Source organism: Caretta caretta, chromosome 12 (genome assembly GCF_965140235.1).
Source record: "Caretta caretta isolate rCarCar2 chromosome 12, rCarCar1.hap1, whole genome shotgun sequence".
In the NCBI taxonomy this organism is placed as follows: Eukaryota; Metazoa; Chordata; order Testudines; family Cheloniidae; genus Caretta; species Caretta caretta.
In genome coordinates this window covers 41,714,884-41,742,386 of record NC_134217.1, presented here as the reverse complement: position 1 = coordinate 41,742,386, position 27,503 = coordinate 41,714,884, and the positions used below count along the sequence as shown (strand labels likewise).

The window sequence follows — 27,503 nt, the reverse complement described above, 5'->3', positions numbered from 1 at the left end:
GAACAATTTACCATTGGCCATGGTGGACTCTCCCTCACTGACCACTTTTACATCACAATTGGATGGTTTCCTAAAAGCTCTGCTCTAGGAGTTGCTTTGGGGAACATAGCACCATGACTGCTGACTGCCTCCTGAGCACCCCTCGTGGGCAGGGTGCCACAGCCCTGCCCTGCCTCTCTTCCCCCCACCCACCCCCTCTTCCTGGCCCTTTGAGAAATTACAGGTCAAAGGTGGTTCTAACCCCACAAGGGCGCCCATTTATTGAGTCCACGGGTACATACGGGCTTGCTAGACCTCCAGTCCAGTTCAGTGTCTCTCTGCTAATGATGCCAACATAATGCAAAACATAAACTCACCCAGTCTGCAGCCCAGCTGGCTTTACAGGCGCGCTCTCAGGTCTCCCTGCCTGGAGAGCTTTCCCCACTCTTTCCTGAATCTTCAGCTTCTCCTCTGCTGGCTGGGGCCCTACCAGGTGTCTTCTAGCTCCCTACAGCATCCCCAGGTCTAGCTGCAGTCTCCTGAGCTTGCCCTTTTACTGCAACTTCTTACTCTGTTTATTCTGGGATTAGTTGATTCAATCCAGGTGTGGCCCGTCCTGTAATCAGAGCTGTTTTAGGCTCTCCATTGCATGGGGCAAACCCCCCCGTTACAGGGACATGCCATGGCCTGTGTTACACAGGAGGTCAGGCACTTGATCACACGGGTCCTGTCTGGCCTTGGAATCTGCCGCAGGTGTGCTCTAGATAGGGGCAATACAGAGGCTCTAATCTATCTGGATGTCAGTAAAATATTTGTTACGTTGCCAGATGGACATTATTAGTAAAGCTAGAGAATATAAGGATTAGTACACAAATGAGGGGGGAGGGATAGCTCAGTGGTTTGAGCATTGGCCTGCTAAACCCAGGATTGTGAGTTCAATCCTTGAGGGGGCCATTTAGGGATCTGGGGCAAATAATGGGGAGTGGTCCTGCTTTGAGCAGGGGGTTGGACTAGATGACCTCCTGAGGTCCCTTCCAACCCTGATATTCTATGATTCTATGAGGTGGGTACGGCACTGGCTAAAAGGGAGACAAGTTGTGATGAAAGAGGAACCATTAGGCTAGAGCGAAGTCACCAGGAGAGTTCCTCAAGGAGCGGTTGTGATGGTATCCCCAGGATATAACCTGGAACTGGGGTACTGCTGGGCCCCTTAACTCTCCAACCTGGGCTGTCTCTCACAATGCATTGCTAGCGACAAGCAGCAAACCCCTCCAGGTGCTGTGATCACTCAGCACAACCACATGGGGAGCCCCACACCCAGCTAGATTGCATGAATGCTCCCAGAGCCGCTCATGAATCACCCAGAGAAAGGTACGAGCAAATCTCCCAAGCCCCCAGCCTTGCACCCCCAAAGTATACCGTCTTGCCCTGGTCAGAAGCCTGACCCCAGTATAAGTTTATTATCCAGTCCACCCCTCCCACGATGTCGAGAGGACACACACCAGCCTTTGTAAACTGAGGTGAGATTACCCAAGCACTTCAACCCAAATACACTGTTTTAGGTAAAACAGATTTATTAACTACAGAAAGATAGATTATAAGTGGTAGGCACAAAAGGTTAGAGATAGTTACCAAAGAAAATAAAAGGTAAATGTACAGTCTAAATCTTAAACCTTATTAGACTAGGCAGTATTTGGATCAAGCAGTTTTTCTCATTTCACTGGATGTTGCAGGTAGGTTATAGTTCTTAATACACAGGCTTCCCCTTTAAGCCTGGGACCAGTCTCCTCAGTTCAAGTCTTTGTCATCCCAGCATTGTTGTTGCTTCCAGTGTCAGTGGTGGAAGAGAAAGGCCAAAGCATGATGCCACTGTCCCCTATTTTATATCCTCGGTCCATGTGCCTAGAAAACAGAAGCCCAAACATGTCCTGGTGGGCTTTGTTGAGTCAAAGGGTTGAGCAATCCCCCACTGTGTGATGCTTCTCTTACAGAATTGTAAATCCCTTATTTACAACTCCCCTGCTGATTAATGGTCTTTTAACACCCTCCTAGGAGTTTATTGTTACTGAAGAACTGGCAGTAGACAACTCTCAAACTTACAACATATTTCAGTAACAACCATAGAGTAAAATCTCATAACTTCATACACACTAACGATATACATATTTTGACAGAACAACGGGTTTCAGTAGATCATGACCTTTCATATGATATCTTCCATGGCATGCTTTGTATGAAATATACCATAATTCTATTACAGGGGTGAATATTGGGGTTCCAGGATGTTTCTTTGAGGTACTGTGTGTCCCAGTGGTCTTGGGACCAATCTTATTTAATATTTTCATTAATGACTGGCACAAGAAGCAGGAGTGTGCTAATGAAATTTGCTGATGAGAGAAAGTTGAGAGGCCGATTAGAATATCCTACTGAAAGAACCGGTTGACCTTGAGGACTGGAGCAATGGAAATGAGATGAAGTTAAATAGTGCAAAGTACAAGGTGGTGCATTTAGGGGCCAATAACAAGCATTTCTGCCGTCAGCTGGGGACTCCTGGGGTGGAAATGACTGGCAGAGAAAGAGCTGGAGGTATTAGTTGATCACAGAATGATCACTGTGATGCAGCCACAAGAAAGGCAAAGATGCACCAGGCAAGGTATTTCCAGTGGCAGTAGGGACGGCTAATGCCATTGGGCGGCGCACTGGTGAGACTGCATCTGGCACACTGTGGGAAATTCTGGTGACCCACATTCCAGAAAGATGAATTGCAATTGGAACAGGTGCAGAGAAGGGCTATTAGGTGATCAGGGGAATGAAAAGCCTATTTTATGCACGGAGACTTAGAGACCTAGGCTTGTTTAGCCTAGCAAAACAAAGAAAGAGGAGATAGAGTTGTTTTCTATAAATACATTTGGGAGGGTTTGCACAGGAACAAATGGGGATAAACTGGCTGTGAATAAATTTAGGCTGGAAGTTAGAAGAAGGTTTCTAACCATTAGAGGACCGAGGTTCTGGACCAACCTCCCAGTAGGAAGAATCAGGGTAAGAAAGGTAACTACTTTTAAGGAGCTTGATGAATTTATTATGGGGATTATATGATGGGGTTGCCTCTGATAGCAGGGGCTGGAATCACTGACCTGGGAGGTCCCTTCCAATCCTGTGTTCTTATGTTCAAAGTGGATGAAGATTTGGTACACAAGAAGAGACATCTTGATACTGATAACAGTTTATTTAACAACCCCTCAGCATTTTCCTTATGGTGAATATTACTCCAATGTCTCCTAGGTGACAGTCAGTGAACCTTCCTCAATTTCAGGGGTCCAATTTTGCTCTTGCCCAGGGAAAAAGAGGCTTATTTTTGTCGTTTCTGATTCACCGTGCTTGGCAGCTACCAGGTATCTCTGAACAACATGTTCACAAAGTTTAGCCTTTTCGTAGTCAGATACACCAATTTGTTTTAAGAATGTCTTTCATCTCAGAGTGCAGCCTGCAAGTTGCTGAGGTTCTGCTATTTTCATCATCACTAAAGACCCCTCTCATTGGTCTAGTTGGTGGCCTGGAACCAGATACATTATTTCAGCATATTCCATTATCAATTATTTAAAAGACCTGTTAGAAGAGGGATAACAAAGCTTAACAAAGGGCCGATAACCTTCCCAAACTGTTATGCAATCTCCGTCTTTCTTTTTAGGGCCAGTCTCTCATTGTTTCGTTTCTAATAAAGCCTCATCTCTGTTGGCAGGCTTACCTGTTGGGGCTCCAGGGGGTCATTTCCTTTTAAAGTATTAAGCTCCAATTCTGAGATTGGCTACTATCACATCACCAGAGGCAGCACACAAAATAGCCTCTCTCTGCTACAGGGTAGCTTTGGTGAGCAGTTTTAAAAGGATCACATTTCTCCACATATGTCTTACTGCCAGCAAGTTTGTACCCAGATCTTTTGGGACCTGCGGACACAAACTCCAAATTGTGTTCCTTTGGCAGTATCTCATTGGTCAGATCCCCTAAACAATCCCTCAGCAATGGCGTCCAATCCCCTTCTTTATTCACAAAGATCACAAGAAGCAGTGTCTGCAAACAGTCTAACCATTGGTAGAGCTCTTGCCTAGCAGAAGCAGTGGGGGAGTTGGGGGGGGAATCCCCAACCCGTCTATCACTAGCTTTCATGGCCTTCCATTCATGTTCCCATGTCATCCTCACCTCAGGGCCTTGCCTCCTCAGAAATTCAGGCTGCGGGTGCAGTGATTGCGCTGCCTGGAGCCCCAGAGCTGGGGGCGCTGTGGCCGTGCCCCCCAGGGGTTGTGGGCACGGAGGCTGTGGTGCATCGGGAGGGGGGCCTTGCCCCCCACCCCTAGCTGTCCGGGGCTGGGGGCCGCGGTTGGGGGTGGTTTGGGCTCCTGCAGGGGAGGAGGAGATAAAAGGGGAGGGGAGGGGCCTCGGGAACAAGGGGAGGAGCCAGGAGTTAGCCTCCTGCTGCCGTGGCTAGCAGCAGTTCAGAAACGCCGCTTTCTCTCCAGGCCTCATGTGCTCTGCCCCAGGCCTAGGACCCACAGCTTTCGGATTCTCTGAGGTGCTGAAAAAAATGTGGGAAATGCCACTTGACTCCTTCTGACTCCATGGCCTTGGGCAATTTGCTGAGCTTCACGGACAGAAAATTTACAGAATCTACAAGTATGATTTCTCAGGCCCCCCGTTGGACACATGAGTTTTCCACCCTGCATTAGAATGTCAATGCCCATATTTTTCCTTAATCAACGAAGGATAAAAACTGTCGTAACTCTCAGTGTTGTGGACAATAAAGGTGAACCCCTTAAAATACTTGTCAACAAAATGGAGAACAAACTCAGTGACACAGTCATCCCCTTTAAAGTCCCAACTGGATGCATTATCTAACTGCCTGGCATAGATATAATTTGGCACATAGCCCAGTTTCTTGCATGCCTTCAAAGTCATATAAGAGATAATCCTCACCCTCTTCTCGAAAGCGAGGACTACATACAAAACACTAGGGGCCATTCGTGCTGTCAGTCTGCTCATAACACCGGGAATATGTCTTGCTTTCACAGTAGTGATTTTTAACATTGTATAAATCACACCTACCACAAAGACACTTAGTGTCAGTCAACTTTACCAATTGCTCCCAAAGTTCTGGGTTTTGCTACACAGACATTAGACCTGCAAAATAGCTTACAGCTGGACCACCCCAGTCTTGCCCCATACACTTCAACACCGTTTGTATTTACACATGGACAGCAGTGCTTTTCACAGGCATGGTGGTGTTAGCTGGGGATATTATACTGACCCCCAAAATCTTCACACTTTACAAATGATCTCCTGGAAACTGGTGTTACAGGATTTAAATTAAGAGGGTTTCTGATAGCAAAAGTCAATAGGTGCTAATTATCAATAAATATAAAAGATTATGAAGAAATTCATTACTCGGCCACTTGGTCTTTTCCCCTCTGGTTCATCACCCCCGAAGGGCTGAAACCAGTCCCACAGACACAAGTTTACTTTGGCACATGCACTCCAAGAATGTGCACCCCAGAGACCTGCTTGGGGTGAAAATAAACAAAAGCGTTATTTAATAGACACGGCACAGACTCAAAGATCAAATAGTAAGGAAAAGCAAACCTGGACAAGCTCCACACAAATAAACACAAAGATGCAACCTCAGGCTTTACCCTTTCAAATTCAATAAAATGCCTCCGATGAAGTGAGCTGTAGCCCACGAAAGCTCATGCTCAAATAAATTGGTTAGTTTCTAAGGTGCCACAAGTACTCCTTTTCTTATTGCGAATACAGACTAACATGGCTGCTACTCTGAAACTTTTCTAATACAGGATACCTATTGCCTTTGACCCGGTTCCTACCAAACCCCCTGCCATTGAGGGGAGTCAGTGTTTCAGAGAGCACCCGCCAAGTGCGCATCCCTCAGTTTCTAGATGCATTTCATTTCATTCCCATCCCTTGCATTTTAAAAGGACTGTTCTTCTTCAGTCACTATAGCTACTCGATGTGAGGAAATTCCTAGTTTTCTCAGTGTCTGTCTATTAAATTGAATGTTGCCTTTTCCTTGGTTGTACAATGGATTGTTACTTGCACTGGGTTTTGTGTAAACACCTGTCTCGGGAGGTCTCTCTTCTTTCTGATTGCTTACTGTCCTGCTGCGGAGTGGTGCCTAAGTGTTATGAACACAATTCTCTATATACACAAATACTTAAATTGATAACCATAACCTGTATGCATAGCTCATAATGATCACTCCACTCAAAACATTACACATTTTCATAAAAGACTTTACTTGGCATGTTTTTAATAGTACAATAACACAGCATACAATCATAAGAACATAAGAATGGCCATACCGGATGAGACCAAAGGTCCATCCAGCCCAGTATCTGTCTACCAACAGAGGGAGTGAATCTAACAGGTAATGATCTAGTGATCTCTTTCCTGCCATCCATCTCCACTGTCTGACAAACAGAGGCTAGGGACACCATTCCTTACCCATCCTGGCTAATAGCCATTAATGGACTTAACCTTCATGAATTTATCCAGTTCTCTTTTAAACCCTGTTCTAGTCGTAGCCTTCACAACCTCCTCAGGCAAGGAGTTCCACAGGTTGACTGTGCACTGAGTGAAGACGAACTTCCTTTTATTTATTATCTTATCTTACTCAACTGCTTATTCTTGGGGTTCAACGCTCCCACCCCGTTGTCCCCTCGGGGTGTCTGGATCCTGACTGTCACAGTTAGGTATGCCTTTCATTAGGGCATCTGTCTGCCATTTTTAAAGGCACATGCTAAAGATGTTGTGTAGAAAGAGGCAATTTGATTCCTGGTACAGAATTAAAACCAAATAAGGTTAACTGCTAAATTTACGTAGGTTTTATAAAAAGTTGGTGGAGAAATCTACATGCATTCCTTTTGGCTGGTATTTTTAACTCTGATTTATGTTTTAATGTGTGACAATGAATAAAATGCTATGTTCAGCATGATTCAGGAAACTATGGGTCAGTTAGATATTGATGGATAAATCCATAAAGTACTGTGCTCAGCAGGACTCAGAAAAATGTGACCCGTTGTAATATTGTGTGATGTGTCATCCCACTAGAGGTTCCGTGATTAAAGAATACCTTCTGACTGGCTCAGCCAATGAGGTTATCACAAGCTCCTAGAATAGAGGTGGGGGGAAAGGAGGAGTCCTTGTGGCAAATTTATTTGGGCATAAGCTGTCATGGGCTAGAACCCAATTCATCCAATATATGAAGTAAAAGATACAGGAGCAGGTATAAATACATGGAAGGATGTGGGCTGCTTTACCAAGTATCAGGTCAGTATAAACAGAGCAGTTTGTGTCATTTGGCCAGTAACTGTCTGTGGGATGAGATGCTTTTTTCTGCCCTCTGCCTTTTTTTCCTTTCTTGCTGTTTCAAAACCTTTTTGGTCATCTCTGAAAGATGTCCCCTGTAGTATGGGACTAGTTTTCTGGATGCAGGTTTTCTATCACTAATACTTTGTGATCTTTGTGCAGTTGTTTAAATCAACTATCTTTAGAAGTGTAATAACTGCATACAATTCTTTTTGCTAAAATGTATGCTTATATATCTATTAATACTCCTCCTCTATTCCTGTCATTAATACTTTGCATAGGTATTGAATGATTTTATTTAGAAATGCACTAACTACATAAAAATATTTTTCCTTTAAAAATGCATGTTATATATATAATATATATACACACACACACACACTGATACAGATATATGTATTAACAATTCTTTATTCCGCTGCTACTAAGATTTAGTAAGTTATTTAGTGATTTTATTTAGAAATGTGCTGTGTTAAAATTATTTTTCTGTAAGAATGCAGGTTAATCCTCCTCCTTTATTCTTCTAGAATTCTGACTTCATACACCTGTTTACTAGTCTTTATTTAGAACTACCCTAAATGCATTCCCAGAGAGGAGTTATCAATGGTTCACAGTCATACTGGAAGGGCATGATGAGTGGGGTCCTGCAGGGATTGGTTCTGGGTCTGGTTCTGTTCAATATCTTCATCAATGATTTAGATAATGGCATAGAGAATATACTCAAAGTTTGCAGATGATACCAAGCTGGGAGGGGTTGCAAGTGCTTTGGAGGAGAGGATTAAAATTCAAAATGATCTGGACAAACTGGAGAAATGGTCTGAAGTAAATAGGATGAAATTCAATAGGGACAAATGCAAAGTACTCCACTTAGGAAGGAACAATCAGTTCCACACATGCAGAATGGGACATGACTGCCTAGAAAGGAGGACTGTGGAAAGGGATCTGGGGGTCAGAGGGGATCACAAGCTAAATATGAGTCAACAGCGTAACACTGTTGCAAAAAAAAGCAAACATCATTCTGGGATGTATTAGCAGGAGTGTTGTAAGCAAGACATGAGAAGTCATTCTTCTGCTCTACTCCACGCTGATTAGGCCTCAGCTGGAGTATTGTGTCCAGTTCTGGGTACCACATTTCAGGTAAGATGTGGACAAATTGGAGAAAGTCCAGAGAAGAGCAACAAAAATGATTAAAGGTCTAGAAAACATGACCCATGAGGGAAGACTGAAAAAATTGGGTTTGTTTAGTCTGGAGAAGAGAAGACTTGAGAGGGGACATGATAACAGTTTTCAAGTACATAAAAGGTTGTTAGAAGGAGGAGGGAGACAAATTGTTCTTCTTAACCTCTGAGGATAGGACAAGAAGCAATGGGCTTAAATTGCAGCAAGGACAGTTTAGGTTGGACATTAGGAAAAACTTCCTAACTGTCAGGGTGGTTAAGCACTGGAATAAATTGCCTAGGGAGGTTGTGGAATCGCCATCATTGGAGATTTTTAAGAACAGGTTAGACAAACACATGTCAGGGATGGTCTAGATAATACTTAGTCTTGCCTTGAGTGCAGGGGACTGGACTAGAGACCTCTCAAGGTCCCTTCCAGTTCGATGATTCTATGATTATAAAAAGAATATTTTCCTCCAAAAACTAGGAAAAGGCATGAAAGCTGTATTTATTCGTTTAGTTCTAATGTATCCAATACAGATAAATTAAATAATTTTGTACAACTCTTTTCAAAATGGGCAATGGTGCCAAAAATGAGAGCTAGGGGCAGATCATAAGGCAAAAAGTGATGTGTGGAAACCTGTCATGTTTATATAATTCTAAAAGCTCTGCATTGGCTAGAGATTCTCCCATCCAGATGCTGATCTCACTGAAGACCCTTCCTCTGCTGGTTCAAAAACAGGAAAGACAATACAGCAGTACACATGCAATGGTCCCACTGTTGACAACATCCACTGAAAGCACAAAGAAAAGGACTCTTTGGACCTGCCAGCCCCCTATGTTTATGCAGACCCAGCTGCAATGCCTGTCTCAACACCACCGACAGGCACTAGGCCCTTGGGGCCTGGTCAACCCAACATGCCGGCTGGGGCCCAGCCTGCTACCCAGAGCTCTAGCCAGCCACAGTCCTCAGCTCCTGGCCTTTGCCAGGCTTTTTGCCCCCCAGCAGAAGCAGTCTGCCTGCTTCCCTCCCAGTCAGCCTTCTGCTGCAGAGCTCCCCTCCTCTTCAGCCCACCACCAGCACAGGTATATCAAGGCAGGGTTCACTGGCCTCCTGGCCATAAAGGGGCAGTCAACCTTGCTACCAACTCCCCCAATATCTCAAATATCAGTTTTGCAGCAAGACCAAGAGAGATGCCGCTGTATATTTTCCAATACGCATTACAGCTTGTCTTGGACAGCCGTGTCCTGTCTGTGACTTTTGCTGCTGTGGCTCCATGGTGGCTGGAAGCTGTGGGGTTCCCCCTCTGCCCATGGCAGCTGGAAGCTGCGGGGCGGGGGAGCCCTCTGCCCAGGGTGGCTGGGAGCTGCAGGGTGACCATATTTCCCAAAGAGAAAATGGGACACCCCCACCCGCTCGCCTAAGGCATCCCCCGGTGCGAGGCTGTCGTCCATCACTGGAACCCTGAGGAGGGCCCCCTCAGGAGCCTGTCACCTGTCGCTGGAACCTTGCAGGCGGCCCCATGAGGAGGCTGGAGGCTGTCGCCTGTCTCGGGAACCCTGCCAGGGCCCCACTGGCTGTCAGCTCTAGAGTCCTGCAGCCCCTGGGGCTGAAGCAGAGAATGTCAGGGATTCAGGACTTCCATGACCTCCATGACATAAACGTCGCCTTAATTATTATGGATTTCCAAACTAAATTAGGCAGGTGATGAGTCAGGTCAATATGCAACCATGAGGCCCACAGCATATTTATATCAGACACCAGAGCATCCCTGTGCTGCAGTTATAACTACACAACCCAAACCAGTCCATCTTGTCACTGACCCTCCGTATCAAGAGCCTGAGACTGGCCCCAAGTAATCAACCACCACACTGTAACAGTTGTGATGGGGCTCGTTAGCAATTACCCCAGCAAAGGTGAGCGTGTAGCTCATAGAGCTGGCGTCTTAGCACTGACACAAAGGAACGTATAGGCCTGTATCCTGTAAGACATTAGCTAAGCAGTTAGCATAAGGCTCCAGCTGTTTCCTTCACAGGCTGATGGAGGAATCTTCCATCAAGCCAACTTGTTTGTCACCAAGTTCGATGCCGGCATGTCGTTCCAGAGGTATTTGGTATGTACAGAACACACTTGCAAACTGAATTAGAGACAACACGACAATTCCTTGCTCTGGCAATAGTGCAACTTTGCAAATGCAGACCGTGATGACAGATGCTGAATTAGACTTGCTGAGTTAATCAGTAATCCAGAGTCCAGAGAAGCTGTTGTTTCCATCAGTATATCAGGTGCTGAGGGCCGTCCACCAGAGGAGGTTCCCTAGGTGGCTGGTATCTAAGGAAGCAAACTCCTACAGTCCCCACAGACACTGGGCTCATTGTCGTGAGTGAAGTGAATGTGCCCATAGAACTTTGGGGATGCTGTCCCATGAATGAAGTTTGCACCTGGGTGTCTGGCTTTGCTCAGAGGCCTGCCTGGCACTTAATTCACTTGTTAATACTCCTTATTTTGCCGGACTAAGTACCGCGGTAACAGGTGGACTCTGTTGGACTCCTTCCTTTTGTTTCTCTCTCTAATTATTGCTCTGGATACCATCCACAATCAGCAAAGCTTTCTTGAAGTCCAGCTGACCCTCCGCAGCATCCTGAGTTGATGGCCGATCTGATTTTCAGATTCCTCTGAAACATTATTTCAGAGTCTGGTGCTCAGTAATGCTGGTCTCCTGCTGAGAGAAGCTAGAGGTGGTTGACTGCAGTGCTACCGTGTGGTCCACGGCCACCTTAATTTTTAGTATGTAGTCCACTTCCCAACCTTACTTTTAGTTTGGGCAGGAGGCAGTCATCCTTACCATTAACGCGTAGGTGAGGTTTGCAGCCCCACTTAATGACAGCATCGTTGCACCACATGTCACTAGAGCTGCCTGAGAGCAAGTCACTTGATGATGAAAACAGTTACATCTACAGGACTGGACTAGACTGTCCAGAAAGAGAAAATTCAGTTTAAATCTCTTGATGGCCATGTGCTCAATATACACTGAAAAACATAATTCGCCATTCAATCATTGCAGCATTACAAAGCTGCATAGTGATCATCCCAAAGAAGCCCGAGATAAGAACTGAACTGCACCAATGAAACAAAAACAGAAGGGACACTGCCTGGGAACACCAGCCTGCAGAGCGGGCGTAGGTTGCTCGTGACCGCTCTGCCATAGGTTTGCAGTCGTCTCTAAGGGGCTCTGGAATCTTTCTGCCTAATCCCAACATTCCACTGACGCAACAACATAAAAAAGAGGCTGCTAATTGTTGGCACTGGGGAATGCTGAATTGATGTGTGACATCTAGCTCCACTCCTTAATGACCATGCTGCTGTGAATAGTGCCTCCAGCCAGAGCCTGGGCTAAGAAACTGAGCTCCCCTCAAAAGGAAAGCAAGATGTCCCAAGTCTCTTTGCCCCCTGGAGGACATTAGTTCCTCTCCAGCATTGTGTCGCGGATGGGAATTGTGGTGGAGGAAGTGAGTGTTCTCAGAGGTAACCCTGCCATGCCCTTTATAACCTCAGCACATGCTCAACGGTCACACCGATTTCTCTGCACTTGAGCAGCCACAGGGCAAAATCTTTTGTTTGCTGCTGTTATCCGATGGAGCTATACCCATGTTGTTCAGTGTGGAGTTCTGACAACTTCATAGCTTGCCTGGCTTCCCTCTACTCACAATTCCCCATCACAGGGGACAATCAGCCAGCTCCATAAAAGAGAACGGGGAGGCACGGGACAGTGCTGTTGCTGTGAGATTTCCCTGGAGTTTAAGGCCAAAGGACAGAAAATAGTTCAGAGCCAGCTAGTTCCTTGCTGGAGACTTGGGGGCTCCTTTCAGTGGAAGCAAGGGCAGCTGAGGGGCATATTTTCAAAACAGCCACTCGCACCTGACAGTCCTCTAATGACAACAAGGGTGAGTAATCGCAGTCACCCTGGCTATTCACGGGGGTGGGGGTTAAACCCATTCAGTTCAACAGAATAAGTCAGCTCTATTGTACTCAACCACACGTCTGAACCATCCCTGTTTGTTTTATTGTAAACACATTTTTAGGATATTTTTTCCCCTCCCACAACATACATTTCAGCTTTTTTGCTGTCAATGGGTCTCTCTTACACAAAAGACACAAGAGCTAGGTTCTCACAAACAATTTTTTTTTTATTTAAAAGACATACAGCTCCTTGAAAACAAACCAAGATGCTCCATTAAAGAAAGAAAGAAAAAAAAACCTTTAAGCTCCCTTAAGGGCCAGAGACCTTTTAACAGAAACACAGAGTCACAAAGCCCTTTTCAATAGATTTTTTTTTTTAAATTTACAGCTACCAAGTTTAATATCGCATGTTTGGCCCCTCACCATTTTCTTACTTCATCTTTTTAGATTTCTTACAAAGAGCTTTTTCTGAAGCAGGGTTCTGTAACTTTTTGTGCGGACCAGACGGTCAATATAACGCTCTAAGCAGGCATCTTCCAGTTTGGCCATTTTCTTTAAAACATGTTCAGGGTCTCCACTGAATTGCACAGCATTTATCAAGGTCACCCCTTGCGCTAAATGTTCTTGGGTGAGGCACAGACATTGCATAGCATAACCTATGGCAATCACAGTGTTTAATAAGCTTTCCAAACACAGCTCAGCACACAGGCCCCGGAGCTGACAGTTTATATCCACCGAAGTCCAAGTCACACAGTCATGGTGCCACTGGCCTGGCACATCTATGACACAGCCCTCACAATCTTCAAAAAGCTTTTCCCTAAGACAGTGATTAAGAACAGCATAAACAGCAAAGCGTACAATAGTCCGCATGACCTTTTTACGCTCACGACAGGGCTTGGGGGGGGTGGGGAGGCCGGGGCCATTATAAGCTCTAATGAGGGGCGCCCCACCTGTTCGTGCTGCGGCCCCAAGTCCGGATCGCCAGCTGCTATGGCAGGTGAGTGAGGGAGCGGGAAGCTGCGGCCGGCCCAGCCCAGCCCGCGGCTTTGCTGCACTGGGACCAGGCGGGTGCATGTCTGTCCGGGCCACTCCCCATGTAAATGGCTGCTCTGGGCGCTCCGGTGCCGGCTCTTCGCAGCCGCATGTCTGCCCAGCCCAGGGCACCCGGGTCAGGTCCTGTCCTGTCCCCGCTCCCTTCCCTGCCCCGCCCGCCCCGGAGCCCCCCTGCGTTGCGCACCGCCTCGCTCTGCCCTGCCCGGGCTCCGGCCTGCACAGTACCCAGGCAAAGTGTGTTGAAGTGGGCCGGGGAGCGCTGGCCCCAGGACACGGCAAGCCCCGCAGGGACCCTGAGCGGCTTGGGCTGGGCGGGCACCTGGCACAGCGCTGCCGAAACCCAACCGCCCCCAGCGTACGGGGCAGGGGTACTGGGGGGCCGCTGCCTCCCCCCCCCGCTGTGAACGGTGGGTTCGGGGCTATTTCCAGTCATTGAACAGCTCAAGGCCCACTGATTGTGCATCTCATCCTGTAACACCCGGGCTGGTGTCTGGTATCAGGTCTGCTCTCGATGACAAGGGCGCATGTTCTTGTCTTTTTCCTTGTCTTTTTTTTTTTAATGGAGGTGGTGACTTTGAAATAAAGGATACACAGTTATTCCTTACTGGAGAGTAAGGTGCACTTTTCTTCCAAGCTGGGCCGTTAGCATAATACAATAATACCTAGCTCTTATTTACTCCTTCTCATAACACAAGAACAAACAAAAGGAAGTATTTCTTCACACAACCCACAGTCAACCTGTGGAACTCCTTGCCAGAGGATGTTGTAAAGGCCAAGACTATAACAGGGTTCAAAAAAGAACAAGATAAATTAATGGCGGCTAGGTCCATCAATGGTTGTTAGCCAGGATGGCAGGGATGGTGTCCCTCATCTCTGTGTGCCAGAAGCTGGGAATGGGCGACAGGGGATGAATCACTTGATGATGACCTGTTCTGCTCATTCCCTCTGGGGCACCTGGCATTGGCCACTGTCAGCAGTCAGGATACTGGGCTAGATGGACCTTTGGTCTGACCCAATGTGGCCGTTCTTATGTTTTCCATGGCCCTGGCTGTGACACAGTATCCTGACCCCTGGGTGCAGAGTCATAGTGAAACAGCTGTGGTTTCTCTCAGCCCATTACAGACATCTATAGTCCAGATCCATAAATTGATCACAAGGCGAGTATCTCACTAATCCAGGACCCTCCCTTCATGCTCTGGAATCAATATCAAACAAATCTGAGCAGAGCAGGGCTGAAGTAGCTGTGTCTGGGGTCTAGAGACCAGAGGCTGGGCTTGGTGGACAGGGGAATGAGTTTTGTTAGAGAGGGTTCAAAACTATAACGTAGAAGCAGTTGAGAGGTTCCCCACAGTTGGGCAGCACCTTTGCACTTGTCTCCCAAATACACAGAAGTCAGTCCCACTGCCAAGGGCAAGTTATATCCCCTGCTTCAACTGCTCACCAAAGGGGCTGATCAGTTGACTTGGTCTCCACCAAGCACCCACCCCCATCTCCTCCCCTCGCACACACAGGCCATGCTGGCAATTGGCAACTCTGGTAGTTGCCCAGGGTGGTAGATTCCTGAGGGTAGCAGATTTTGGGAGCTCTCCTGGTTTCTTTCCTGGGGGGTGGTGGCTACCCCATAGGGAAAGAGGCAGGTGGGGCTGCCCATGGTGGGGGAAAGGAAGAGCCCCCAACAGGCTCTGGGGAAGTTCTCCCCTCCCCCTCCCCAGCTCGTCCCTACCCAGGTCAGGGAACTCATGGTTATAGCTCAGACACTGAATGGCACAGGGCTGTTCCTGGTGGCACCAGCCAGTACTGGCTGCTATGGGCCCTGCTGCCTGGGATGCCCCCTACCCAAGCTGCTACCTTCTGTGGCTGTCCCATGCTTGGAGCCTGAAAATTAGGCCCTCCCCTGTAGGGGTGGACCCAGGAGTGGGAGTGGTTAGGACCAGGCAAGGAATGGGGAGTGGACTGGTGCTGCAGACTGCTGGGCAGACAGTGCCCAGGTCATGGTGGGGTTGAACTGAGCGGCTCCAGGGCAGGGGGCCAGAGGAGCCTTGGCTCATCTCCAACATCAGCTGCCTTCACTCTTGCTGTGGAGTATCTCCAGCAGAAATCCCCTGACCAGGCCGACTTCCTCCTTTACAAATTCATGATCTCTTCCCTCACTTCTGCCATCTTCCTTGCTAAACAACCCCACTTCTCCAGTTGGCTGAACTCCAGGCCTGCAATCTCAGCTGCATGTTTGCTCCCTTTGATTCACTCCTCAAACCCTCGTCTCCTGTCTCCACTTCTCTCTCTGCACAGGATCTCGCAGATTTCCTCCAAAAGAAAGTTGACAAGACACAAGATGTCTTTCTCCCTCCCGTTGGCTTGCATTCCCCTGCAGTTCTCACCTCCTCCTGTCACATGCACACACACTTGTTTGCTCTCCTCCGCTTGCCCCAGTCATCCATCTCCTTATCATACTTGCGCGCCCTCTCGCGCTGACCTCATTGTTCTCCCTAACCTCTCACTCTTTCCCTCAAGACAAGCAGCCTTACAAACAAACTAGAAACAGAAAAACCAATACGGCACACTAACTGGATTAAACGCTGGCTAACTGATAGGTCTCAATGTATTTGTAAATGGGGAATCATCGAGTGAAAACCTTTCTGGGGGGAGTGTCTCACAAGGATCAGTTCTTGGACCTGTGCTATTTAACATTTTTATTAATGACCTGGGAAAAAACATAAAATCAATCAGTAAAAGTTTGCAGATCTGCCAAAAATTGGGAGAGTGGTAAATAATGAAGACAGGTCCCTGACTGAATGATTTGGATAGATTGATACAAGCAAACAAGATGCATTTTAATATGGCTGAATGTATATATCTAGGAACAAAGAATGCAGGCCACACTTACAGGATGGGAGAAACTATCCTGGGAGGCAGTGACCCAAAGAGATTTGGGGATCATGATTAAGGCTACATTTTAGTCACAGCTCACAGAGCTGCCTGGCCACGCCTCCACCTGGCAGCTGAGCAAGGGGGATGTCGCCACTTCTGGGGAGCCCCCCAAATAAGTGCCACCCAGAGCCCACCTCATCCCCTCCCATGCCCCAACCCCCTGCACCCTCCCACACCCCAACTCTGCTGCTGGAGGGGTGTAGGGTGCAGTGGCCCGAGACTGCCCCAGCAGCGGCCAGTGCACCTGGTGCAAGGGCTGCCCACGCTGCCCTTGAGCCAGGCGCACTGGGCACTTCAGAAGTCATGGAGGTCACAGAATCCATGACCTCTGTGACAGACTTGCAGCCTTAATCGTGATGGATAATCCGTTGAACATGAGCACCCACTGTGATGCTGTGGCCAAAAGGGCTAATGCGATCCTGGGATGCATAAACAGTGGAATCTTGAGTCTGAGTAGAGAGGTTATTTTACCTCTGTATTTGGCACTGTTGAGACCGCTGCTGGAATAATGCATCCAGTTCTGGTGCCCACAAGTCAAGAAGGACGTTGATAAATGGGACAGGGATCAGAGAAGATCCATGAGAAAGATTAAAGGATTAGAAAACCTGCCTGATAGGAACAGACTCAAAGAGCACAATCTACTTAGTTTAACAAAGAGAAGGTTAAGGGCTGACTTGATTTGTCTGTAGCGTATTGTCCTCTACATGGTGGAAAAATATTGAAAAATGGGATCTTCTATCTAGCAGAGAAAGGTCTAACACGATTCAACTCATGCTGGAAGTTGAAGCTAGACAATACAGACTGGAAATAAAAGGTGTAAACTTGTAACAGTGAGAGTAACTATCCTTGGAGGAACTTCTCAAGGGTCATGGTTCAGAATAAGATTTTTGTCATGGAGGTCACGGATTCTGTGCCTTTCAGAGACCTTTGTGACATTTTCCGCTTCAGCCCCATGCTGGAGGGGGCCCTGGAGCTGTAAGCTGCTGTCATTGGTGCTGGGAGTGGGAGCTGGAGCTGTCAGTCCTTCTCCCTCCCCCCAGTCCTGGTTATTTGTAGTAAAAGTCACAGACAAGTCATAACCTTCTGTGAATTTTTGTTTATTGCCCGTGACCTGTACGCGACTTTTCCTAAAAATAATAGCAACAAAATCTTAACCTTCGTCATGGTGGTTTCTCCATAACTGGCAGTTTTTCCAATTGAGATTGGATGTTTTTCCAAAGGATAGGTTGTAGGGATTATTTTAGGGCAGGTCTCTGGCCTGCGTTATGCATGAGGTCAGACTAGATGATCACAATGGTCCCATCAGGCTCTGGAATTTATGAATCCTCCTTGGCCTTTGACACGATTGATTATGTTCCTCTCCTTGAAATCTTGTCCTCTCCTGGTTCTCCTCCTACCTCTCTAATTGCTCCTTCATTGTGTTCTTCAGAGGATCCTCCTCATCCTTCCCCACCCCTCCAGCTTTGTGTGGAGGGTGCACACGGCTCGGTCCTTGGTCCCCCTTCTATTTTCCCTCTACCCCTTTATCTTTGAGAAATCTCATCCACAAACACACATTCAACCACCATCTTGACGCTGATGACTCAGAGCTCGCTCTCCTGTCTAAATGAAAACCTTAGCCTGTCTCTCTGACAGCACCTTGTGGAGGTCTAGCTGTTTGTTCTAGCTCAACATGGCTAAACCAGAGCTCTTCATCTTGCTCTCACTGCTACTTCCTTTCTTGGTCTCTCTGGACACTACTACCTCCCTGCCTGTCACTCAGGCTGAGTAAATCTTCCCAATTCCTTGTGTGTAACATCTAAGAGCCCCTTTCCGATCCATCCACACAGCTAAAACTCTTGTCCGGGCTCTCATAAGGATTACGGCACCATCCCTCTTTGTATCCCTCCACTGGTTCCTCTTTATCAGGCTACTTGTCTTTCCTTCCAAGGCCCTTCATGGCCTGCCACCACCCAACCTGTCACCTTTCAGTCAGTATGGACTTCTGCCTCGATCAATCAGCCAGTGGTGCCAGCCTCCAGTGCCCAGTTACATTTTCAAACCGGCACCTACAGGCTCGCACGAGAGGTGCTTCGCATGAACATCCACACAGCAGTGTCCTCCTTCAGAACCCACCTTTCCTGGGGTGCATATGGAACCCTGGGCTGCTGGGGCCATCACCTGTTGTGCCAGCCAACGTTATCTCCTTGATTCTCATGCTCCCCTGTCGGTCGGTCTCTTGTCTTCTACTTGGCTTGGGAGGTCTTTGGCACAAGGACCATCTTTTTTGCTCTGGTAGTGCAGTACCTAGCACATTGGGCTCCTAGAGGACACAGTAATGCAAATAAATTTCATATTTACAGGCTGTAACATGAGGTTTGGGCCAAGGGTCTGGTATCACAGTACTGCCCTCTGAGGACCACTGTCCATGACAGCTGGATCCCTGGCTGACCAGGAGAGGTGGTGGCAAGTTGGGCTGATGTATGAAGTTTTGCTAGACAGGGTTTTATGGGATATACTTTGTCCTCCCCTTTGCCCCCAAATCCCTCCTGCCTCGATTCAGATTTGTTGCTGAGTCTGGAGTACGGCATGTACTAGGAGCATGTGTCTGGGAGGGTGCATGGAGGGAGGCTTGTACACAGCCCCCACCCCTGCCAATTGCTGAACGGACTGTTGCATCAGCTAGGATCTGTGCACAGTTCTTAGGAACAGTAGGGAAGTCCCACATACTAATCACACAACACTTTGCAATGCTTTGAGTGACACCTGTGGGTTTATGAAAGTGCACAGAATAGTCAGTCCCCTTGTTCTAAAGGGTCAGTTCTTGGTCACCCCAAAGGCAAATCATAGAAAAGCTGCTCAGTTTTATGATTGGTCTCTTGGGTGTCCCTTTCTCCCACAAAGGAGGAAAGGGCTCTAGCTTGCTGATGTGCTTTGCAGGAAGAAAGGCCCTGATTGTGTTGGCACACGAGGAGAAGAACTCCTTCAATCATGCCATGAAAGATGCTGCTGTGGGCGTGCTGCAGAAGAGAGGCTGGAGTGTCACCATTTCTGACCTATACAAGATGAAGTTTAACCCTGTGCCATCACTGGTACTGAACATCACTACTCCCCTTAAAGTTCAGCATTTCCCATCTTTGTTCTTAGTACTGACCTCTGTCTCCTATCTCAGGTAAGTCAAAAGACCCCAAGAACTTCAAGTATGGTCCTGAGACAGCCTTGGCATGGGCAGAAGGTTGGCTGAGCAGCGACATTGTAGCAGAACAGAAGAAGCTTGAAGCTGCAGACCTTCTGATATTCCAGGTACCATCTCTCCCTGCCAGAGGAAAGGGGAAAGTCCTGGGTTGAAAGAGAAGCATAATCATTACCGGACACTATTCTGGAAAGTGGGAGAGGTGATAGTGTCCCTGTAAAGGGAAGGATCTGTCCCTCCTGCCCCAGAGGGTGAAGCTAGCACGTATATGCGTATCCGCCTGTGGTGTGGGTAATAGAACTGAACACTGGCTTGTGGAACTCCCCAGGGCAAGGCTTCAGTGGAGATGGATAGGCTCAGCCAGCTGGAAAAGAGACTAGATATGGGGTAGGCTTGGCGATTTGAGGCCCAAAGCCATTTCTCTACATCTAGGTTGACTCCACTGTAACGCAGGGCTCTATCCCTCGGTTGCTGTGCCAGGACGCCCCTGCTCAGCCCCTGGCACAGTGCTAGTTTGGGAAACTGGGGTCAGGTCCAACCTGCGTGCACAGGGGGTGAGGAAGGCTCAGGGTTGCTGGCAGGTATTGCTTGCCTGTTTGAAGCACAGATGGGAACTGAAGAGAAACAGTCAAACTAAAGAGTCCCATTCAACTGGGCCCAAGCAAACACTGTGAGTTTTAGTATGGGTAACATAAAGGTGTACAGTTAGGCCCAAAGAATGTCAGCGTTGCTTACAGGCTGGAGGACTGGAGCCTGGGAAGAGTTTGGGGGCTACTCAGCTGCACATGAGCTTTCAGTGAAACACTGACTGGGATACATGAACAGGGGAATCTCACGTAGGAGCAGACAGGTCACTTTACCTCTGCATTGGGCACTGGTGCGACCACTGCTGGAATCCTGTGTCCAGTGCTGGTGCCCACAAGTCCAGAAGGATGTTGTAAATTTGAGAGAAGAGCCATGAGATTGGTTATAAGGCAGGTTTTCTAACCATGTAGTGATAGGCTCAAGGAGCTGAATCTGTGTAGTGTAACAAAGACGGATAAGGGGTGACTTGATGAGTGTGCTCTAAGTTCCTCCAAGGGAACAAATATTTAATAATGGGCTGCTCAATCTAGCAGACAAAGGTAGAACAAGATCCTGTGGCTGGAAGCTTGACAAAATCAGAGGGGAAACAGAGTAATTAACCATGGGACGAACCAAGGGTTTTGGTGGATTCTCTATCATGGGCAACTTTTAAATGAAGATTGGATCTCTTTCTAGAAGCTATGTTCTGGGAAGTTCTGCAGCCTGTGCTACAGCAGAGGTCAGACTGGATGATCACAATTGTCCCTTCTGTTCTTGGAATCTATAAAACTCCAGGCCAAAATTCCTGCAGCACAAGGGGATGCAAGTCACCCCTCCTGCTGTACAGCTAAACCCATAGAACAAGACATAACTTGAGGAATTAGATTTTCATAGCAAACCAGAAACCCTGAGGGTACCAGTATGTGCTGTTACTCTTGGTTCTCGGCCTTCTCCAGTAGTTGTAATAGCCTTGAACTGAAGGCGGCCTGTCCTGCCTAAATAAAAGCCTTGGCAGTCTTAGAGCTTTCCTGTGTTTTCTCATTCTAGAGTGGCCTGCTCCATTTCTGTGGCTTGCAAGTCTAGGAGCCCCAAATCGCCTACAGCATTAGTCACGCTCCTAAGGATGCCCGTTTGCAGATCCTGGAGGACTGGAAGAAGCAACTGGAAGCTATCTGGGAAGAGAAACCTATCAGTTTTGTTCCAGACATCAACTTTGATCTGAGCTACGTAGGGGGCTTTGTGCTGAAACAGGAGGTGCAGGACCGCCAGAAAGCTCAGAAATATGGGCTGAGTGTGGGGCAGCACCTGGGGAAAGCCATCCCACCTGACAGCCAGGTCAAAGCCCAGAAGAAATAGCTTCCTCTGCAACACAAGGCCCAGTGGGCTCCTCTCTGGTCTCTATCACTGAGTGGCTCTGCCATGGTGGCAGGTCTCTTGGCTTTACCCTACTTTCAAATGCCTTTCTGCTCTTTCGTAGGGTGAGGAGAGCATTTCTTCTCTTCCCACCTCTTCCTCATGGGGGCGTTGGTGCCTCTTGCAGGCTACTCCTATCTCCCCTTGACTCAGGGAGGCGTCAGTGCCATACCTCCTCCAGTCAGGTAGTGGTAATTAACCTACTGGGTTCCAATAGCATCTGAGAGTGGGATGAGTTGGGAATCTTGCCTCCCTATTATTACATGGTGCTTGCTGTTCACTACCCTGGTGGTCTTGGTATCGTACAATGTAAGCTCTCTGTTCATGTATAACACAATGATTCTAAATAAAGAGGTTTCCTATTGGAACTGCTTATTTTATATATCTGTGCCCTTGTGTTCAGGGGTGACCTTCAGGCCTGGACAACCCCTGCACTGAGTTATTGCACCCGCCCCCGAGGTCTCTACCAACCTGACCTGGGGGGAAAATTCCTTCCCAATGCAGATACGGTGATTCGTTAGACCTGAGCATGGGCGTGAGACCCACCAGCTAGATACCTGGGAAAGAATTCTCTGTAGTAACTCAGAGCCTTCCCCTCAACTGTCTAGTGTTGCCCACTTTCTAATCCCACAAAACCAAACACCCTAGCCATGCCCCTTCCCTGAGGCCCTTTCCCCAAGGCCCTGGCCCTCACTCACTACATTTCCCCTTCCCTCGGTGGCTCGCTCTCCCCCACCCTTTTAGAAACGCCCCTTGTTTGTTTTGGAGGGAAGTCCCTGCTCTGCTGTCTAAATTTATGATCCTGCTACTTGCAAGGAAGGTTTCCATTGGGTTTAGAGACCTCCCTGATTTGTCTTGGGTCCACCATTCCAAAGAGCAGAGAAAAGCCACAGCCATCTCTACTGTTCTTTCTACATTGGCTGCCGAGTGTAGCCCTGCTGCAGGAACAGCATTACTGACAAAGCGTGCAAGCTGGCTCAAGGTGCTACCTCAGTCAATACCAGGAGGACAATAGGGGCAAGAATCTCCATCAGGTCACTTGAATAACACAAGTTTTGCCCCCTCTCTAGCTCACCTCGTTTTCATTACGTTTTCAAGTTGTCACACAGCTTGGAAGGTGATCTGGCTGCTGGGAGGAAAACGTTTGATCTTTGTTTAACCACTAGGCTGAACCTCAGGAAGAGGACTGGCACTGCTGGCCCTGTCTCTTCCTGGGTAAGGCCTCACATTTGGTAGGGTCTGAGGTCAGTGCCAAAAGCTATTTCGCAGACCCCTTTGGGCAGTGGCCAGGCCAGGAGGAGGGTGCAGTCCTGTAAGTGCATATGTATCAGTGCAAACCTGATCATCAGTAGCCCTGGGCTATGGTAATATGCAGGTATTATGCTTGCAAATCTCTTGGCACAATTAAGTTTCATGGATGAGTGATGAGGAGATTCCCCCTTTAATCATGATATGTTGAAGAAGCCATTGAGCCACTTCAAGCCTGCTCTTTGGACTGGTAAAAGAAGTGGAGTGTATCCCTTGCCCACATTTAGAATTTGCTAGTGGGAGAAGGGTCACTCCTTTTACATTAGAGGAGCATACTTCCGTGGCCTTGGTGGTCTGATTCTTAGCCAAAGGGACACAGCTTCCCTCGGGGCCAGCGCAAGGTTTGAAATTATCCTCACATCACTCCTACACAGACTGGAATGTTCTGATGTGCCTTAGGGAGCACACTGTGCAGCTCTGCTCTACAAGGACAGGCCGCCCTGACTACTGGACCCTCAGACTCTCCCATCCAGGAGCTAGCGTGCCATAGCCACACCCCGAGAGCCTGGCTTCTAAGAGACTAGCCTGCAATCACTTGGCAGGTAGTCCTAAGGTCCTCAACTGCAATCCAGATTTTCCTTCACTTCTAAAATACATGAGGGTCTATTTGCCCTATCCCCGGAGGCTTCCCTCACTGGATTTGGAAGTGAGGCCCAGGGAGATGACACACAAGGTGTGCAGGTCCTGCAGCTAGGTGGGTGTGCTGTCAGCAAGGCGCTCTCCATGTGCAGAACAACAGGCAGAATGGCCTGGGCTGCATTCCAACAGGCACCTATGTGCTGGGCCCTTCCTTTTGGGAACTGTTGAAAGAAGGGAGCAGCCACTGCTGCTGCCACCTCTGGCTCTGAAGGAGCCCAGCACAGCTGGGCAGCTAGGAGAGGTTTAGGGTTGAGCCACTAGATGGCACATGCCAGCTGTTGGTTGGTTGGAGCTGCAGCATGGATAGAAGAGAAGGGAGCAGTAACGCAGCCATCGCTATAGTGATTCACTGGTGGCAGCCATTCAACTTGGGAGAAACCTACAGGTGAGGGCTCTTGGGGTCCTCAGAGTAACGTCCCAGGAAACCGCTGGTGGGTTTTTAGGCTCTAACAGGAGTAGCTGCGTGAAATGCTCCTCCCCCTGCATTGGCAGAGCTTTGACTCTGCACCCGAGAATCAGTTCACTCTGCAAATGAGCAATAGGAGACAAGTGGCTGGTGTGTGTGTGTGGAGTAGCTAGGAGGGCAGTGAGGGAGAACAGACCCCAGGGCTCAGCCGACCAGCTAGAGGAAAAAGTCTGACCAAACTCGCAGTGCGGCTGGCACAAAGCAAGTTCTCTCTTTCTGCATGTCAGCTCAGAGCGGGGCCTGGCTGGCTTTTCCCAGCCCCAGTAGCCACATGTAGCCTTGGTGGGATATTTTCTTTTGCATTCAATATTCTAATCCCAGTGGACCCAAAGGAACCTTTTCTTCCCCACTCAGAGACCGAGTTTGATAGAGTTAAGAGATGGCAGTTGACTGAACTTGAAAGAGGGCCCCTTTACCCCACCCAACCTGCAACTGTACACGACGGGAGGAGAGGCACATCTCAGGGAATACCCAGCCTTTGATCAAAAAGGGGGGGAGGGGAGAGGCACCTGACTGCAAAGATGATCTGAACCTAGCACTGCCCCCTTCAGGGCTCTGCCTGAGTCCTCACTACGTTCATATAAATTCTGTATAAATCTGCTTAATTGTGGTGAACTGCAAACATTTGATTCAGCACTAACTGGTCCCAGTGAGGAATGAACAGTCAGAGGGTTGCAGGCTGGAGCACTTATGATACAGGGGTTGGTTGTTTCAAGGTTTTGTTAGTACAAAACCCTCCCGGCCCTCTTCACTGTAGAGGGCTAAAGCTTCTGACTAACTCCCTGCCTGCTCCAGACAGTATCCTGAGCACTCAGCACATGCGTGGGGAAGACAGTCCTGCCCAGCCAACAGGAAAAGGGCTGTGTCCCTTGGTCTCCCCCCACAGGGCACTCAGAACAATCGGTTAAACCCCAACTTAGTTGTGAATTGCACATGACGTACTGCAGATGCATCCTCTGACTCTCACTCTTGCTGTTTCCTGGGACAAAATCAAATATGGTGTTAGTTTAATGTCTGAGCAATCCCCGCTGCAATGTGCCTGCAGGGGGGCAGACTCACTCCACTGCTCTATTTTCTCTGGTCTTAGTTTGTTTGAAAATTTTACCCAGCATAAACAAAAGCACCCAGAGGTGCAGCACTCTGGCTCCTGAGTTAGTCCTGTGCCTCTGACAGTGCCACCTGCTGCTATTTATCCCACGAAGGACAGGTTTTATTAAATGTGGAACCCACTCGTGGAATGAGGCTGTCTTGCCACCCATGCACAATGGCTGGCAGCGTGGGGGTGGCTGGTGGACACAGCCGTGGAAAAGCAGGAAATGCAGGACACTTGAGGCATTTGGCTCTTTCCAAGGTGACAGATGCCACAGCTTGCTCAGGGATTTTCCTTAGTTTCCAAATCATTGAAGGCCAGGGGGGCATTTTTCTTTAACAAATCAAAAGGCCCATGAAACTGGACTGCAGATGTGGTAAATCACCAGGCTCGTCCAAAATAAACCCAAGCACCAGACCCCAAGGGAATAGAGACCTGAGATGCCACATGCTTCTGGGGGCGATAATGCAACAAGAACAAAGGTCTGACTTTTCTCTGGAGAAAGGAGAATCGAATCCTTTCCCCCTGCACAGCTTCTTCCAGATCCTAAGTTGTGGCTGCTGCTGCAGTACTGAGACTTACAGCAGAGAAAGGAGGGGCCACAGCACCCAGGGCCGCTAGTCTGCCTCCCTGCATGAGCACTTATTCAGACGCTGCAGTGGCCCCAGGGGGTTAATGCAAACTTCCCACTGCTCCCTTGCTCCATGACTGCAGCAGGAGAGTTGAATGATTGTGTCCTTCTGCAGCACTTTACAAATATTACAAAATGGCAGGTCGCAGGACCCTCAGGACACAGGTAAGTCACAGCCCATTTCACAGGTACTCAGAGTCACAGCAAGTCACAGACCAAGTACCAAGCAGTGAGCACAGCGCAGCTTTTGAGAGTTCCATTTGGATCACTTGACACTCCGCTCAAAGGCCCTGCTACAGGCAGCCTTGCAGCGTAGACTCGTTGCCAGAGCTCCTCAGTGCCACTCCAGCGCCAGGAGGAGCCTGCCTGAAAGCAACACCAGGGACTTTCATGGAGGAACAAGAGCTTGAAGTACTGGGATGACTCTGTAGCGATGGGAAGTGTCCAGTGAAAGAAGTCAACAGCTCCAAAACTGACAAATGACCTGAGCCTCTCCTGTGAGGACAGGAACGAGCCAAGCATAGGGCTTGTTGGTGCCCATACAAGAACCCATGGTGGTATAAGAGAGAGAGAGACAGAGAGAGAGAGAGAGAGAACACAGAGACTGTGGATTGTCAGTTTCCAACGTGCTCAGCAGCAGCCCTTGCAGGGCCTGAAAACCAAGGAATAAGCTACAGAGCGCCCAACACTTCTCATAAGTCTCACCTGGAGATCACGGCTGAAGGCCAAACACAGGGACTCTGTTCTCTAGAGCTACCTGGCAATGTAAAAGAGGAGAAAAGAAGCCCCATAACATTATTCTTCCCCCTACAATATTTACATATTCAGCTGAGAGGGCAAGCACTTTGTGTGTCAAGTCCTGGAAGCGGCAAGGCACTCAAGAAAGGGAAGGGACAGGAGGAGAAGGGCTAGATAGTGATGGGTTCTGAGATCAGTGCGGCTAGATGTGTTTTTAAAGTGGCACTGGAAGGCCATGGTATGAGTCACTGGGAGCTTTGCAAGTTCCCCTTTATGGGGACAGTGCCAGTGCAAAAGGATTAGTAGCTATTTTCAGCCACCAGTCCCTGCAGAATGAAAGAAATTTGCAGCAGAATGCTGGAGAGGATCCCATCGTTTAGGGCATCATTTTCCTACCATCTGGGATTATTCCACAATGAAAAGCACCTAGTCAGATAGAGAATTGATACCAGAGTCATTTCCAGGGTATATCCCCCAAATTCCTATTACTGTGGGGTTAGGAAAGCGACCTGATTTACTGAAATGAAACTGACATACTAGTTTAGAATTCTTGTGGCTACAGCTAATAAATCTACTTCATCACTAGGGTTGTGAAACAAATGTCAGCTACAGAACTGTGGCGGGTCAGAATCAAGAATTGAGAAATTGAACGATTTACCATTTATATTAGAAAAACAATCGAGCTCTTTGAGAAAAGCTGGGTCAAAATGGGATGAACTGAAAAATAAATGTATATACATATTTTAACGAGTTTAACTTTGACTCATAACCTCTGAGACAAACAGTGTAAGTGGGAATACAGACCTTGCATACAATTTAAAATGTTATGTTTCAAGCGTGTTTCACCTCGATAGGAACTTCTTTATCAAGATAAAGATTCTAGAGATAAGTTGTTTGATTTACAGCCCGATTCCAAAAGGGAAAGATGACTGTAAATGCCTTGTTTGGAGAAGAAATTGGAGGTTGTCAAGGTTCCTTCCCCACTCTGAACTCTGGGGTACAGATGTGGGGACCTGCATGAAAACCCCCCTAA

At 48.0% G+C, this 27,503-nt stretch overlaps 1 protein-coding gene across 1 annotated transcript; it reads left to right on the top strand.

The window, feature by feature from the left end:
- The first annotated feature begins 6,957 nt into the window (after nt 1–6,957).
- NQO1 (NAD(P)H quinone dehydrogenase 1) lies at nt 6,958–21,940 on the top strand. The gene is given in 4 exon segments (XM_048870704.2): nt 6,958–7,311; nt 19,369–19,520; nt 19,576–19,731; nt 21,233–21,940. Coding segments are annotated over 4 exon segments (651 nt in total). The 5' UTR covers nt 6,958–7,277; the 3' UTR covers nt 21,542–21,940.
- Nucleotides 21,941–27,503: the final 5,563 nt, after the last annotated feature.